This window comes from Musca domestica, unplaced genomic scaffold (genome assembly GCF_030504385.1).
Source record: "Musca domestica strain aabys unplaced genomic scaffold, Musca_domestica.polishedcontigs.V.1.1 11, whole genome shotgun sequence".
Lineage (NCBI taxonomy): Eukaryota > Metazoa > Arthropoda > Insecta > Diptera > Muscidae > Musca > Musca domestica.
The window spans coordinates 14581528-14595053 of NW_026712133.1; the positions used below are offsets into that span (position 1 = coordinate 14581528).

General features: G+C 34.0%; 1 protein-coding gene across 5 annotated transcripts in view; it reads right to left on the reverse strand.

Moving 5' to 3' along the window:
• Positions 1-13526, reverse strand: part of LOC101897398 (slowpoke-binding protein) — a 138391-nt gene that overhangs the window by 48550 nt on the left and 76315 nt on the right. For 2 of the 5 annotated variants that reach the window (XM_020035792.2, XM_020035791.2), the window contains exons 3-4: positions 12424-12543; positions 11802-11969 (exon numbers count right to left, since the gene is read on the reverse strand). In XM_020035792.2, coding sequence (XP_019891351.2) covers positions 11802-11969; positions 12424-12543 — 288 coding nt within the window. The remainder of the gene's footprint in view (positions 1-11801; positions 11970-12423; positions 12544-13526) is intronic. The other 3 variants (XM_059131666.1, XM_059131664.1, XM_020035793.2) reach the window with 2 other exon arrangements.

Consider the following 13526-nt stretch of genomic DNA (forward strand, 5'->3'; position numbering starts at 1 on the left):
AGAAGACCTGCTGGCGGGTTTATATCCGTAGAAGGCCTAATGGTAGTAGACCTGCAAAATGTTTTCCATCAATAGCAGTCCTGCTGCAGGAGGACTTATTGAAGGTCCTCTATCGATAGAGGACATATTGAAAGTCCTCTATCCATAGAGGACCTGTTGAAGGTTCTCCATTCATGCAGAAGGTTCTCTATCCAAGGTCCTCTATTTATAGAGGACAGGTTGAATGTCATCTATCCCTAGAGAACCTATTGAACCTATTAATTGTAGAAAATCAAATAAAGGACTTTCAACTGGTCCTCTATCGATAGAGGACCTTCAATAAGTCCTCCTTTTAAAACGAAACTAAAGATGGCGCCCAACATAAATTTTTTGTTTAATTTTGCTACATGATATGACAATCCCCACGGCAGAAAGTGCTGTTTTTGAGAAGATGGGGCCCAGTACAACTCCCTTATACATAGAAAGCTTTCTGAAAGTCGTTGTTGTCGTTGTCGATGGGGAATCTAAACGAGAACAACAATGATTCTCCATTTATAGAAAACCTGCTAAAGGTCCTCTTAGAAGACCTGGCGCCCAATATATAATTTTTTACTAAATAATGTGGCAATTCCCGCGGTAAAATTCGACACCTCTGTCATCAAAGTGCTAGCTTTGAGAGGATGGTGCCCAACACAACTCTCCTTGCATAGAAAGCCTTCTGAAGGACTTTTTTGTTGTTTTTCGATGGGGAATCTAAACGAAACTAAAAATGGCGTCCAACATATAATTCTTTACTAAATTATGTGGCAATCCTCACAGTAACATTCGATACCTCGGTGAACAGAAAGTGCTTATTTTGAAAAGATAGCGCTCAACACTTCATCCAAGTTTTTTCTTGAGTGGGATTAGTTGCATAACTGAAGTTAGTTCACGAATAATTCGAGGTCTGTCAAATGCCTTTGGTTAGACTCGGGTCGTGGAAATCACTTCCATGCTTGTGTTTTTCCTTTGATTGCAGTTGTCGTCATGATGATACTGGGTAATTACGCAAGATCATTCTATTAGAAGAATGGGGAAGTAGTATTTGTTACCTTGTTTGGTATCGTCTTCTTGTATTGGTCGACTTTCTTCGGATGATAGGGATAACCCATTGATATTTGGATAGTTGTCTTGATTAAAATAGGTGTTTGTAATATAAGAACTCGGAAGAGATAGCATCTCAGGAAGCGGGAGATTTTTGTTTTTGAATCTAGAATACTTCGAATGAATTTTATTAAAAGTGGCGCCCAACGATTTTTTTTAATTTTTTTCATCATTTTTTTGTTAGTGTTTGTATATCCTCCATTATACTTTAATTTATTACAAAGACCTAAAATGGTAAAGACTAGACAAAATGCATTCTGAGCAAATGGTTTGTGTCTATACTGTCTGGGTAACCGCTTATGGCAGGACCATGTTAATATAAAAAAATATATTTATAGAAAAAAATGACAAACAAAAGTTTGAAAAATCCAAAAGTTGGGTTTCAAAAGTCTATTCCATAGAATTTCCAAATTAATTGCATATTGCCTAAGCGGTTTAAATCGCATAACATTTCTAACTATGTTGTTACGATATCATAACAACAGAGGTATTTTCACAGGGTTGCTATATCTTGACTCTGTCTTGTCCCATCTTTATACTTCTATGTCTTTGTTTATTACTTGTGTAGGGTATCATAAAGTCGGGCCATCCGACTTTGGTCCTATTTTTTCCAATATTTTCTAAGGTTTGTTTTTGCTCGAAGTGGGGGGGGGGGATCAATAATATTATCGAATATACATTTATTTCCTTCCATCCCCCATAAGTGCCTTGCTTTTAATTTCTTTCAAAACTGACATATAACCTTTATTTGCTGACAGCAATCATACGCCACCCCTGGACATTTATATTTGACCTTAAATGGATTTTTTTTAAATTTTACCACTTAAAATAATGTACCCTCCCTCATTCGTTAAGAATTTAAAAACAGCTAATGTAATCTAAATACACGCGTTTTCCATTTTTTAATTGAATCATTTGAAAAAAGGTTCCCAATTTTATAATTGAAATTGTTTTGAATGTCTGGCGCAATAAAGCTATTATCCATGTGGTATAATATTATACACCTCCAGATATAACTTTATTTTCATATGCATTGATTTATTTCCATTAGCGTTGCATGACACACATTACCTCCCAATCTTTTATAATGTAAAATTTTCGGTTACCTTTAATTTTATGGCTCCAATAATTGTTTGTAGCATCAACACATACACACCCTTACACACTTTCATATGCATATTAGCTTAGGTACATGTTCCGGACTGCTTTATGCTTTCCGACAGCCACGAGTGGATGTTAATAAAATTTACATATTTTTATTGCCATTATAAAAGTTTATTTGACAAAGATTGAGGGGTATTTTGAAAGAGAGCGAGGGAGGGAGAGAGCGTGGTAGAGGGAGCGCAGTTGGGAGGACATATCTGGTTTGCTGGTTTTTGTGGTTTATGGCCTTTTCGCTGAAATGACAGATATTAACAATGGTTTTCACTCAGAAAGGTGAATGTGAAAAATTGTCCAACAGGAAGTCATCCGGGTAAATTACGTTGATTTATTATTGCGCTTTCATGGCGTAGTTTATAAATAACATAGCGTAAGTTATTTAATAAAATAATAATATCAGAGCTTGGCACTGCACCAACATTTGTGTGGGGGTAATTTAATTTAAGTTTTAATGCAATAAAAAAACTTTTTGAGATAAATTTGAATATGAAAGGAAATGAAGTTATAGAAACAGGCTATAATCTCTTAGGCTATTAGTTGCGATGTAGATACCAGGACAGTGTAGCCTTTTAATATGGGCCCATTTGATAGAAAAATCACCTTAACTGTTGAGCTCATTTTTTAATAAGGACTTAGGACCTAAAACCGTTATTTCAACTAGGCACGTTTTGACCACATCAAATGATATTTACCCTCTCTAGTCATATGACTGAGGGTATAATGACAATATTTGTGTGGCCCAAGGACAACCGCTATTGAAATTGGTGATAATTGGATCAGACTTAGATATATATATATATATATATACCTCTCATATATAGGATTCATCCGATTTGGGGTTTAAAGTCCTTCACACACGTAATATGCATTCCACAAGAGTGATATTTAGTATCAGATAACATATAGAGCTCAAAAATACCTCTGTCAAATGTTATCGAGATCGGATAAGATCAGGATATATATATAGCTCCCATATATATCTTTATCCAATATCATGTTTATTATGCACCAAATGACTAATATCAGCTCAAATGGATTGAATTTTAGCAACTCCGACCAAATTCATCGTAGAAACAAGTACTTTGGTGTTAAAGCCTCTCACATGTGTAATATGCACTCCACAACAATAAGCGCGGGTACCAGATACAGCTCAGAAATAAGTGTTTAGAGATCGGTTAAGATTTGGATATAGCTCCCATATGTATCTTCAACCGATTTCGGGTTAATTGTGCACCAAATGGACCAAATGAACTGAATTTTTTCACTTCCAACGGAATTCAATCTAAAAGCAAGGGCTTCAAATTTTGGAAAATCGGTTCAGATATAGCTATAGCTCCCATATATATGTTTCATCCGATATTAAAGTCCATCACGGACGTAATATGCATTCCACATCAATGATATTTGATACTGGGCATCAGATACTGCAAAATTTTATAGAGATCGGTTCAGATTTTTATATAGCTTCGGTATACATCATCATCCGATTATACGGTTATTGCTCATCATATATGTAATATCAACCCAAGTTGAATAAATGTTTCCATAAATATATAGAATAGAATCATGCATGAATATAGAATATAGAAGTCATATCATGCACTATATAGCAATGTTATTTGGTCCATAGTTGCTATGATCTACTTTATATAAGTTCCCAATATGAACTTTTTTGTTACGGGAGCTCTATTAAATACGCATAGTGGTGTAGAGTATCATATAGTCGGTCCAGCTCGACTGTTTTTTTATTGGTGGAAAATTGATACAATTTTTTCTGATATGCAGTGAAAATATAGATTTATTTTCTCTGGTGGCTTACTGTAAAATTTAATGATGAATATTTTTGTCTCTGACGTCAACGTTATAAAATGATGATTTGTTGGAGATTTTACCCCAAAACGTTTTTTTTAAATATATGAATTTCTGGCGTCTAGGTAAGATTTAGACTCTTGACGTCTTCTAGGACCTATAGTAGAATTTTATGACTAATAATTTTTCTAGAATATTTTGACTTGCTACGCTCCCGTTTATAGGGAATTTTAAAACAAGTAAGAAAAGGCTATAGTCATGCGGGTCCGACCATGTGATACCCTACAACACTACAATATGTTCGAAGTCCCCTTATATCCAAATCCATTTTGAAATAATGTCAAAGAGCCCCGCCCAGAGGTTACCCTTTATTTACGCACTCCGTAGTGTTGTTATGCAATCAAAACAATTTCACACGAAAGTTGTGGTCCATTTTACAGTCATCCAAAATGCTAGACTTCTTCCCTGACTTTAACTTCAGATGCGAAATTCCGAGTCGATTACAATAATTTAGAAAATTTACAATTCAAAATTGTAAGTCAAATTGAAAAAATTGCATGCGATAAAAAATATGAAAAAAAATTTAAAAAATTCGACAAAAGATATTCACTTTTTTTTTGGTATATTTTTCGCGATTTTCTTAGATTTTATCGTTTTCTGGCAAGAGACCATTCCGAATTGATGAAAATTGTGAAAATCGGCCCAGCGGTTCTTGATTTATAAGCAGAATAAATAAGATCAATGCTTTTACATATATATTATACCTATTTTGCTATATATCCGATTTCTTGACTATTGGCATCACTAAAATGGTCAGAAGTGATCTTTTAATGTATTTGTGATTTGGCTGGGATTGAAAATATTAGCGGTTTAGTGGGAATTTTCCTATTTTCTTACATAAAGTTAGGGTATATTTTACCCGCTTATTATTGTCCGATGTCCGCACAATTGGGCGTCGATTGGTTCATAACTGTAGCCTATAGAGCAACTGTTTTTGGTCCATTTCAACCCCTAAATATCGTGCGACCACCTCCAAAAACAATAAGGTTCTATTCTGACCATAACCCCACCTCCATTTGCAATTTCGTGAGGATTGGTTCATAATTGCGACCTGTAGCTTGATTACAAATTAACATGGACAGACGGACGGACATACATAGCTAGAACGTCTAATCTCGGCGAGATAGGAAGATCCATATATACTTTCCTATGTGGTAAGCCAACATTTCGAGGTGTTACATAATTTTTAGCCCAATCAAACTTATAATACCCCCAACACATAGTGTTGTAGGGTATAAAAAGGGACCAAAAATCCGTTTTTTTTGTCTCGCAGCGATTCAAATATTCCTCGTGTTTTTATCTCCAATATTGCCGAGGAATCTTAATCCGAAAATTTCCAAAGTTTGGATGAGGGAGGAATTTTCCCCCTCTAATTTGGCTACTTTTCGATTAAAAACGTCGATAAATGAGTCTTCTTTAGCACTACTTTCAAATTATTGAAAAATTGAAATTTGTTGCATAGGGTACCCTTGGTAGTGTTTCAGCAAATATTTCCGCGATCAAAAATGCTGATTAATTACTCAGAGATCTAATCAGCTATGACTTAGTATATGTGCGTTCAAGCGTCTTCCGAAGCATTCAAATCTTTAACTTTCTTCAAAGCTGTAAGCCCTGTACTATGCCTATCTTTTTTCCCTAAGTTTATCTGCTTCAGAGGTAGCGAAAACTTAAAATTTAATACCGATCTCTGGGGAATCACAGAAAGACTTTGTAAAGTAATTTATTTTACTTTCAGAAGAAAAAAACGTTCTATAGACAAAAAAATCGATCTTCTTAAACCTAAATATTTAATAAACGTCAGACTTTACCATTTCGCTTTGCTTTATGTATGTATTTGATTAATTCTGACACTTCAATAATGTTATTCTAAAAGTCAATAAATTGTTAAATAACTTGACATTCAACTATAATAAATATTAATTTCATATCATATAATAAATTATTGTAAAATTTGCAAATGTGTTTTTAGGACAAATTGTTGTGGTAGCTGTGGTTAGAGTGGTGTTTTTTCTGCTGAGTGCTGTTTTGTGGTTTTAAAATTACATATAAATATTATAACAAAAATACAAAAAATATGTGTGTAATATATAAAAAACCAACAATTATTTGTGTACAATAATTAATTAAAATACATTGGGGTTTTGCAATATTTAAACAAAAAACAACTCGAAAACAATTGAAACAATAACACACAAGGGACATTGCAAATTAAAAACATAACATTAACCATTGAAAAAGGGAAACCAGAGCGAGAAAACCACAAATGGGGGGAAAACAATATTTTTTTCAAATTCCAGATCAATAAATTTTAGCAATAAATAGGTTTTTTTTTTTTTAAAGAGGAATTTGTAAAAAAAATGGGGGTAAATTGAAAATTCATTCCGGCAGGCAAGTATATGTACATATATTCAAACATGTGTTGGTATTTATTAATTAGTAAAAATGTAAAACATGCAAACATGTAAGGTGTATCTTTTATAGGGACGAGGTTTGTTCACATGATACCAAAAAAATTAATAAAATTAAAAACAAATATTTTACCAATCTAGAAATAACACATGGGCTGAGTTTGAAGATCTAGTTCATATGTTAAAGTATTTTGAAGGACATCATAAAGATCTTTTATTAAAATCTTATTAAAGATGGCCCTGCAGTAGAGTTGTGGGATTCTAGTTCATAGTTCATTACACCAGTCCCTAAACATATGAGTTATTTCATTTATTTCCTATATTTCATACCAATCATACGCAGAGTTTTCATACAAAGAGCATGCATTTTTAAATGTTTTCTAAAAAATGTTGTTATAAGACTTTAAAAGCCCTAATCGAAAATTGTTGAACGTTTTAAAAGAGGGCCACACAATGTGATTTAGTTTAATTTTTTTGGAAGGAAGTTCAAGGCCATAATTGATCATAATTTTCCCATAGAAAATCGTGGATTTTCCATTTAATATTTATAGCCTCAGCCATATGGCTAGAGATGGTATATATCATCGAAACAACGGTTTTAGACCCTAGGATTCTTTAGACCAAATCCGTTACAGGACATTTCGAGTCGATCTAGAGATGTTCGTCCGCCCGTCTCTCTGGTTGGTGCGCACGATAACGCTCGAATGCTGTATCCGATTTGGTCTAAACTTGGTACATCGTAATATTATTATCAAACTTAGATCGAGTTTGGAGATGGGCAAAATCGGTCCACTCCTTCTGGTACCTACCCCACAAAAGGACGAAATTTTCAAAGAAAATAATTTGCTTCATAGAAAGAGAACGGATCATCTGATTTTGTGCAAACTTTGAACTTTTTTACAGTGGTAGGTCAGGTGCTAAAATGGGCAAAATTGGTCCGCTCCATCAAGTACCTCGCCCACAATGTGTCAAAATTTCGAATAATTATAACTCTTATAAAATGTGAAATAAGAATCCAATTGTCTTATAATTTAACACATCCCAATATTTTTGTTAACGAAAGGCCTGCTGTAAATGGGATATATCGGACCACTACTTTTGGTCAACATTTTGAAAAATATAACGTTTATAAAATTTTTACAAGAGTCCAATTACCTCTAAACTGGCACATTTCAATATTTCCACTTAGACAAGGTCTGTTGTGAAGAACGGATTGAACGGACCACTCCTTCTGGTACCTACCCCACAAAGGGTCAAAATTTGGAATAACCATTAAGTACATAAAACGCGAAATGGGCATCCGATTACTTTCAATCTCGGTACATCCCAATACTTCTATCAACACAAGATGTGTTATGAAGATGGACAATATCGGACTACTCCTTCTGATTCCATTTAATTAGTTTTTAAGGGCTTTAGTGCCCAAATTTTTCATCAAATACTTTTGAGGGAATTTATGGATTCTGAATTTTATTTAATATTTCCCAAGTAGTTTTATTAAATATTCTTGAAGAATTTTAAAGACAAAAGTTTAGACTTTTTATTAAAGAAAATCAGACTATATGATACCCTACACAATTATGCGTATTTAGTAGAGCTCCCCTGACAAAATCGTTTATATTGAGAATTTATGTGAAGTAGATCATATCAACTATGAACCAAATAACATTGCTCTATAGTGCATGATATGACTTCGATAAGATTATATTAAAAATATATATAGAGATATACCGGACCGAGTTTCACCAAATGGAAATATTCGGTTGAATATGAAAAAATCTTCTCACATCGGGCTGATATTACATATATGGTGAGCACTAAGCGTAAAATCGGATGAAGATGTATATCGAAGTTGTATAAAAATCTTAACCGATCTCGATACAATTTGGCAGAGGTATTGTCGAGCAGCATCTGCTATAAAATATCATTGTTATGGAGAGCATATTACGCATGTGAGGGGCTTGAAACCCCAAATCGGATGAAATATATCATTGTTATGGAGAGCATATTACGCATGTGAGGGGCTTGAAACCCCAAATCGGATGAAATATATACATGGGAGCTATGGCTATATCTAAACCGATTTTTTTAATGTACTTACTTCTATACCGAATATGCTCGGATGTGCTAAAATTCAAGTCAATTGGACTGTTGAAGATATTTTCGGAGCTATATCTAAATTTTGAACCGATTCTCACCAATTTCGATTGGATTCGTCCTTGGGCCAAACAAATCGTGTTTGGAAAATTTCATCTCAATCGTATATTGCGACCTGCATTTTGTTAACGTGCGAACAGACATGCATACATCGGCTCAGAATTCTATGGAGATCCTTAAAAGTAAATATGGGTCTATATCGCTTCCTTCTCCAAACACATCCACAAAGACATATGTGGTGTTGGGTATAAAAATTGAACTTTAGGTTCACATTAAAATGATCTTTGAACTTCTCTTTGGTTTAAGGATGCGCGGCTGTACTATTTCGGCAACAGCTTCAATCGGCAGGAAGAAATGAGGAGAAGAAAAAAAGAAAAGAGTGTAGTTATTAAATTTCGATGGGGTCGGATCAATGAAAAAAATTGAAGGATTTCAGAGCAAGGATGTCTGAGTTGTTATACCCTCCACTATACTGTGGGAGGTATATTAATTTTGTCAACAAAGTATACATATACAGGGTGAGATTCAAAAAAACACTCGTCCGACAGCTGTTAAAATTATTCCAGTGAGAGCTTATTATATTGTTTAAAAGCATTTTGGTGAGAATTTTTCAGAAAAAGTTATTTGTAATGGATTTCAAGCGTGATGTGAATAATTCTTTTGTGTCTCGTACCATCGCTCGTTACCGTGATACTGGTAGCGTAGCCCGACGTCAAGGAAGTGGACGGAAGAAAACAGCAACATCAGCAGAAATGGTTCGAAAAGTAAAGAAGCGACTTGATTGAAACCCGCGTCGATGTGGGCGAAAAATGGCTCGTGAGCTGAACATATCGCAATATTCCATTCGGCAAATATTGAAAATTGAGCTCGGGGTAAAGCCATTGAACTTCCAAAGAGTGCAAGAAATTACACCGCAACAGAAAGAAAGTAGACTCAATAGAGCTATAGAGTTGCTTCGCTTGGTCGAATTTGGTGAACTGCAGAATTTGGAAAACATTCGTTGTCCAGCAGTTTGTAAACAAACAAAATGATCGTGTTTACTTGCCAAAGAGGTCAGCTGAAAATGTGCACCTTCGGTTGGCCACCAGAACTCAAGCGTCGGCCATGGTGATAGTGTGGGCCGCTTTCCGCTCGTATTAGTCGATCGTGGCATCAGAGTAAATGCGGAATATTATCGCGAAAATATTCTGGAGGGTGTATTAAAGCACTGGGCACGCAAACTTTTTGGCCGTAGACCTTCGACATTCCAACAGGACTTAGCACCATCGCACTCAGCACGCGCCACCCAAGAATGGTTGCAAAAATTAGGTTCCTCGCTTGATTTCCAGCGCACAATAGCCACCAAAATCTCCGGATACCAATCCGTTGGACTATTGTGTCTGGAATATTTTGGAAAGCAAGGTTGGCACTCAAAAATACCAAGTGTAGATCACCTCAAGCAAACGCTTCGCCGGGAATAGGCCAAAATACAGCAGAGCAACATGCGGGCAGCGTGTGATAGTTTCATTGGCTGTTTGAAGGCCATAACTCGAGTCAAAGGTGACCAATTCGAGCAAATCTAAACTTATTCTAAAATTTCATCATATTTCCAGCATTTTTGCTTTCATTCAATAAAATTTAAATAATAATGTAAAATTATGTCGTTTGACTTTGTTGCAGTTTTTTGTCTCACCCTGTAACTTTTTTCTTTTTAGACCTTATATAACGGTTACTTCTATAATTCAGGGGTTTATTAATTTTAGAAACACTTTCCGTTGGATTTGTTTGAAAATTTTATTTTCAGTTTGCAATGGGATCTCTTTTTATGACATAACGTGGTCTATATGGGTCCTAAAGTCCCCATTTAATAACACCTCCCGGTATTCGGAATTTTTATGATTCTAGTCTCATTTTCTATAGATTTTTTAAGTATTAAATTTGGTATTTCATACTCTCAACAGATAACAATCCCTATATCATTACAATGAAGTAATCCATTCTCCATCACGAAATGTAGGGCACATGAAAATGGCGCCCAACATATATTATTGGAGAGAAACATAAAAGTTTTAACTTAAATTAAATAAGCCCCATGCGAAATTCGCGAAACAAAAATTTCAATTTACAAAAGATGGCGCCCAACAGTTTATGTAGTTTTTTTTACCTAGAATTTACTTCAATTCAACCGAGCCACAACATAGAGGGTATATAAAAGGTATTATTTGCTACGACTTCCAACTACTGTACCATCCACACTTCAGGGTATTCGTATTAGGCCAACTGAATACATTATGCCCCTGATGTTTTTGACCAACATTGAAGAATTTTAACATCTAATTAATAATGGCGCCAATTGACTTTATCAAAAAATATAAAAGTAAATATAATTTTATTATATCTATTTTTCAATCCAAGTGTGGGAATTTTTTTGTCAATGTTATGTCAAGAATATAAAAATGCTGAATCACAATTTACAGTCGAATAGGAGATGAAAAATTTCATTATGAGGCCATTATTTGGTAAAACCTTCATATAATTTTACCACCTGCTTTCCACAGTAAGTGGAATTTTCTAAAAACATTTTAGACACCGCTCTTTTGAAAACCATAATACAAGTACGAAAAACTGAAAGATGAGCACAGATATATGAAAATTACCCAAAACTCATTTTAGTTTCATTCAATTGAAAGGAATTTTTATTTCAAATTGAATAAATTTTTATATTTAAAATAAAGACTCCTTTGCTTAGAAGTCTTAAAGAGGATTAAACGACTATTCAATTTGAACGAAAAAATTAACTTCTAAAACTTCTCAGCCCATGTGTTACGAGTTTAAATTACAAATACCATTCATTAGCCAAATATTAGTATATTCACATATTTCAAACATAAAAATAAAAGCTTAGCCAATTGTTAATTAAAAAAAACAAAAAAATAAAATCCAAATTCTAATGCCAATCCACAAAAGTAAAAAACAACAAAATAATACTTTAAACCAATTGTTACCAAAGAGGAACGAAAAAAAGAAAACACAAGAAAATTAGTCTCTAAAAATAGAATAAGAACCCAATAAAAGAATAAACCAGTGAACAGGAATTGTGACAACCTTGTTGTTAGCACTGAATCTAGAGTATCTCTACTTCCGGTTTCCGCTGGCATCGATTTGCTAAAAAATAGCCTAGCCAAACTGTCTAACCTGGCGCTAACCAAGGGTGATTTCTCCGAATGTTCCGATTGGTCGGAGTTTTCTTGCTCTGAACTTGCCGAACGATTGCTGTAAAATGAAACATAAAATTTGTTGTTTGTTTTGGTTGAAAGGTTTTTTTTCGTTAAATAAAATAAAATTTCAACTTAAAAAATCTAAAAAAAATAAACTTGAAATAGATAATTTTTTAATTTTGAAAATAAAATACATAAAGCAGTTTTTCTTTTTTTTGTAAGCAACATTCAGATCATTAAGCTCGTCTCGAAAGAGAAAACAAACACATAAATCATAAAACATATGATCTTCGCCTTAACAAGGCAAAACTCATGAATTTTTGTTGTTTAGTGTGTTTGGTGCTTTGCTGTTTTTTTAATTATTAAAAAATAAAATCACTGCCAATTGTGTTTTTTTTTTTTTTTTTGTAATTATTGTTAGAAAAAAATTTAAAATTGTTTCATTTTTTCATTGTTTATTATTGGGTAATCATCATCAAGTTATGAGTTATCATTCTGAGGGTACTTACCTACTGTAGATATGTCTGCGATTGGCAGCTGTCATTGCTGATATATCGAATTCGATGGCTGAATTGGAACGCTTCAAACCATTTGTTTTGTTGAGTTTCTTAATTAGATTTTTGGCTTTTCTAAGGCGTTTTCAGGAGGAGGAGTAGGGTGAAGTAGGTAGAACAAATTATATTAATATTTTATTACTCAAAAGAAAAAAAAAATAATAAAAAAAATTAATAAAAATTTAGAAGAGGTGGATATTGAATCGTATGCTAACTGTTGCTTGTCAAATGGGTTCTGAAATCATCACTTTTCTTTTAAATAACTTTTCTGGCGGGTAAAATTCTTCAATCGAAAAAGCAGAGGTATGTATTTTCAAAACGAACTAGTTAATATAAACTATATGGCGTATTTAATTATCGGAACTATTTCCATTTTTTTGTGCGCAGGCAGGTGAAATTCGAAGATGGGCTATATCGGTTCACGATATCGTATAGTAACCCCTGATGTTCCATATATTGATGATTTTAGCCACATTTTTCAATGGAATGGTCTGAAAATTCACACAAGAAGTTTATTGCGACTACTTTATCCCCTGAAAGAGGACTGTCTATATAGGTTCACGATATCGTATAGTCCCCATATAACGGCACTTTCCGATGTTTGGTATTTTTATGATTTATCCACATTTTTCAATGGAATTCTATAAAGGAGTTCATTGTGAGTACTTTATCCCCTGGAAGAGAATTATCTATATGGGTCCACGATGTCATATAGCCCCCAAATAACGGTACCCCTGATATTCGATATTTTGATGATTTTAGACACATTATTCAAGGGAATCGTCTGCAATTCTGCACAAGAGTTCTTTGTGAGTACTTTACCCACAGAAATAGATTTGTCTATACAGGTCCACAATATCGTATATCCCCCATATATCGGCACCTTCCGATATTCGGAATTTTTATGATTTTTGAGACATTATTCAACCGAATCGTTTTAAATTTCGTATTCGAAATTTATTATGGGTCAACTGCATATGCCATAAATTTCTTACGCAGGTCCACGTCTTCGTATAGGCAACTCCCTTTATTCGGTATTTTAATGATCTTAGCGCATC